The sequence below is a fragment of the Leucopleurus acutus genome (genome assembly GCF_964270905.1).
Source record: "Leucopleurus acutus genome assembly, chromosome: 8".
NCBI lineage: Eukaryota > Metazoa > Chordata > Mammalia > Artiodactyla > Delphinidae > Leucopleurus > Leucopleurus acutus.
The window spans coordinates 39,763,342-39,767,540 of NC_139151.1; the positions used below are offsets into that span (position 1 = coordinate 39,763,342).

General features: G+C 55.6%; 1 protein-coding gene across 1 annotated transcript; it reads right to left on the reverse strand.

Annotated features, from left to right (window-relative positions):
• Nucleotides 1-2,526: 2,526 nt before the first annotated feature.
• Nucleotides 2,527-3,720, reverse strand: FUT4 (fucosyltransferase 4; the record flags this gene model as incomplete). The annotated part of the gene is made up of 1 exon (XM_082845218.1): nucleotides 2,527-3,720. The coding sequence occupies one exon, from the start codon at nucleotides 3,718-3,720 to the stop codon at nucleotides 2,527-2,529; it is 1,194 nt and encodes a 397-aa protein (XP_082701344.1).
• Between the last annotated feature and the right edge of the window lie 479 nt (nucleotides 3,721-4,199).

Below are 4,199 nucleotides of genomic sequence, written 5' to 3' on the forward strand. Positions count from 1 at the left end.
ATATATTAACTGAATCACTTTGCTGTACACCTGAAACTAACACAACACTGTAAGCCAACTATATGTCAATCAAAAAAAAAAAAAAGAAAAAAAACAAAAAAAACCCACTGGATTAATGCCCAGTCAACATATTTGGGCTTCCCTGGTGGCGCAGTGGTTGAGAGTCCGCCTGTCGATGCAGGGGACACGGGTTCGTGCCCCGGTCCGGGAAGATCCCACATGCCGCAGAGCGGCTAGGCCCGTGAGCCATGGCCGCTGAGCCTGCGCGTCCGGAGCCTGTACTCCGTAACGGGAGAGGCCACAGCAGTGAAAGGCCCGCGTACCACAAAAAAAAAAAAAAAAAAAAAAATGGGGGCTTCCCTGGTAGCGCAGTGGTTAAGAATCCGCCTGCCAATTCAGGGGACACACGCGGAGCAACTAAGCCCGTGCACCATAACTACTGAGCCTGCAATCTAGAGCCCGCGAGCCACAACTACTGAACCCGTGTGCCACAACTACTGAAGCCCACGCGCCTAGAGCCTGTGCTCCGCAACAAGAGAAGCCACCACATGGAGAAGCCCACGCACCTCAACAAAGAGTAGCCTGGGGCTTCCCTGGCGGCGCAGTAGTTGAGAATCCGCCTATCAATGCAGGGGACATGGGTTCGAGCCCTGGTCCGGGAAGATCCCACATACCGCAGTGCAACTAAGCCCGTGCACCACAGCTACTGAGCCTGTGCTCTAGAGCCCACGTGCCACAACTACTGAGCCCGTGTGCTGCAACTACTGAAGCCTGGGCGCCTAAAGCCCGTGCTCCACAATGAGAAGTCACCGCAATGAGAAGCCCGCGCACTGCAATGAAGACCAAACACAGCCAAAAATAAAATAAAATAAATAAATTAAACAAACAAACAAACAAAAAAAGAGTAGCCCCCGCTTGCCGCAACTAGAGAAAGACTGCGCACAGCAACAAGGACCCAATGCAGCCAAAACTAAATTAAATTTTTTAAAAAAGAACGTTACTTTAAACAAATAAGTTCTGCCAATTGATTTATCAAAGTCCACTATTTACTTTTTGACAGTGGTAGATTATAAGAGCCTTAAAGAGAGGAACCTAGCCTTACACATTTTTGTTTTTCCCGTGGTGCAGGTACATGGTGACACCTAATATGCTGTTCATTCAACAACTTTTAAAGTCAATGCATATATTTTCAAAGTTGGTCCCACAGCACAGTCTCAAGGGCACTAGAAATGTGAGGATGTACCCACTGTACTACTGGGCAGACCAGGAGGGGAACCTGGTGGCCCCAGGGAGAATTGCAGATTTCTGTAACAAAAGATAAAGTTTTTACTGCAGGCACTGATTAAGTTCTATTCCCTAGCAACTAAACATTTAACTTAAAACAGACAGAATCAAAAACTGCTATTAACAGACAGGAAACTTTCTTCCTTTTGCATGATTCCATAATACAGTGCAATCCCTTTCATTGTTCTGCAGACAGGTAATGCCAGGACCCCATGGAGGACTGACTTTCCAGTTTTAAATTTCAGCTCCAGTAAAGACACAAAATAAATAATTTTGTGGAAAGTGACACTGTGGCTTCCTTCTCTTCTGTTTGTAAACACAGCCTGGTTTTCTGGGAGGAAGGGAGAAGAAGGTTGCTTCTGCTTTATTTTCACATCTGTAATTTTAATATGCTTTTTAAAAGATCCAGGTTATAGAAAAACATAGACAGTTAGCAGATGATTATTCACATTATAAAGGGATTCTCCATAGGGTTCCATTAAATATTGCGCTCTTCTAAACAGTGAATTTGATTTAAAAGCGGCTTTTCAAGAATACATTTGTGTAAAGTGAGGTACACCAAATATTCATCCTAACTCTTCTCCAAGGACAATCCAGCATCTTGTTTCCATTCATAAAGCAAGGGAACAAACAACAGCACTTGTTAAGGAAATCGGTGGATTCTTGGACCACCCTCCTCACCTTTCTTAGGAGATGACGCTTTGAGAAATCCAGGCACAAAGAGAAAGACCCACCTGTGGCCACAGTCCTTTCTCTATCCTGCAACAAGGCTCCTTCTGAAACCAGGGGTTTGCCGCATTCGGCCCAGTCACGTGAGTGGAGGAGCATTGTGTGAGATTTGGACTCAGCGCAGGCCACAAATATGGCCTGTGGCACACGAGGAAATTCAGAGCCACTGACAATTGTTTCTTGTAGGTAAGCTGTTTCTTCACCTCTGCACTGGTTACAAGGGGAGGAAGGCCCCCATCTTCACCCCAGAGCTCAGATGCCCTTGGACAGCAGAGGAAGCCCAACTGTTAGCTGTCCAAAAACCATGAGCACCCAGGACCCTTCCCACCCAGTCTTTGTGCTGAATAATATTACTTGGTAAATCAACTTTAATCTATGGGAATAGATTAAAAATGGGTGTTTGGAAAATACAGTCCCATGATCCGGCAGTTAAGGAGATGCACAGCGGAGGATCCGGAGGATCCAAAAGCCGACGACTTGGCCTCCCTGGGTTACAGCCAGGGGAGGGTGGCTTCACCGCTGAAACCAGCCAGCCAAGTTAGGGACGCTCTTGGGCTGGTCCCCAGCCATCTGCACAGCCTGGCAGGCCCGGCACCAAGGCTCGTCCCAGAAGGAGGTGACGTGCACGGCATAGCTCCGACGCCAGCTGAAGTATCCGCGGTAGGCAGCTGGGTTTCGATCGAGGAATTGCAGGTGGGCCGCCAGGGAGGAGGCATCAGGGAAGTCGTCCACGTGGATGAAGGCACGGCGGGGCATGAAGCGCTCGTAATTGGCACGGTCTGGACCCAGCACCACCGGCACCGCTCCAGCCAGGAAGGCGTTACGCCACAGCTTCTCCGTGATATAATCCAGGTGCTGCGAGTTCTCGAAGGCCAGGTAGAACTTGTAGCGGGCCACTGTGTGCAGGAGCCCGACGTCAGGCAGCGGCTGCCCGGGCCCACCCTTGCCGAAGACGTCTACGGTCACGTACTGGCTCAGCTGGCGGTAGTAGCGGACCCGCGCCTGGCGCTCGTCCCAGTTGCTCACCACCCAGGCCACCAGCCCTTGTTTCCGGGCCAGCGGCGGGACCAGACCCGGCGGCTGCTCGCTGGGATGGGTCCTGGGGTAGAGGTAGCCGTAAGGCACGAAGATGTCCGAGTCGGCCCGGTAGGAGAGCGTCCAGTTGAAGAGGTTACCTGCCAGGCTCTGCAGCCCCGGGGAGTGGGTGGGCGACTCGAAGTTCATCCACACCCAGCGCTGGCCGGGGGGCCTGGGGCCCGAGGCAGCCAGGGCTAAGGCCTCCGCGGCTTCCTCCTCGTCGTCCATCAGCACCTGCTGCTCCTCCGCCGGGCGCACGTAGACGCCCCAGGGCGGGGGCCAGTCCTGGGGTCCCCTCACCAGGTCTCTGTGGTGGAAAAGCACCGCCTGGGCCTCCCCGTATGCCGCGCGATCAGTGAGCAGGAGGCAGCCGCTGATGTTGAAGCGCAACCGGCAATCGGGGTGCGGCCTTTTGGCTCTGTGCCGGCCCCCGAAGGGCTCCCACCACAGCAGCACGCTCACCCGCCGCGGCGGGACGGAGGAGGCCCAGGGCAGGGGCGGCAGCTGCTTCCAGCAAACATAGACGACCACGGCGCTGCACACCAGGCTGGCGGCCATCAGCGCCAGATGGGCCTCGGACAGCCTCAGGCCTCCACGCGGAGTGCGCCGCCCGCCCCACCGCGCGCCCATGGCGAGCGCCGGCAGAGCCGCCACCGCCTGCCGCGCGGCTGCAAGCCCGGAGCGGCGGCGACCGCTCTCATGCTGCCACTGAGGGTCCAGCCTTCGTTGCTGCTCGCCACCCGACCTGGAGCGGGAAAGGGCGGTCCCAGTATCTAAAGGCCCGCAGGTCTTCCTCTCTTCCTCAACACTCATCGCCCGGCGAGGGTCCAGGGCGAGGGAAGCAGACGCGGCGGCCCAGCCCGGCGCAGCCCCGTCCCTCCCCTCAACTGCGCGCCCGACCAGACCAGCCCGGCCAAGCCCTGGACGCCTCCTGCGGCACCTCCGCCCACTCCCCGGCCCCTCCAGGGTTCCCGGACTCCCCGGCAGCGCCCCGCCCGCGACTCCGGATGCCGTCGCCGTGATCCCGGACCTCTCCGCGTACCCCACGCCTTGGCCTGGCGCTGGTGCTCTCGCCCGCCGGGGATTCCCTCCCAGCTGCGCCCGAGCCC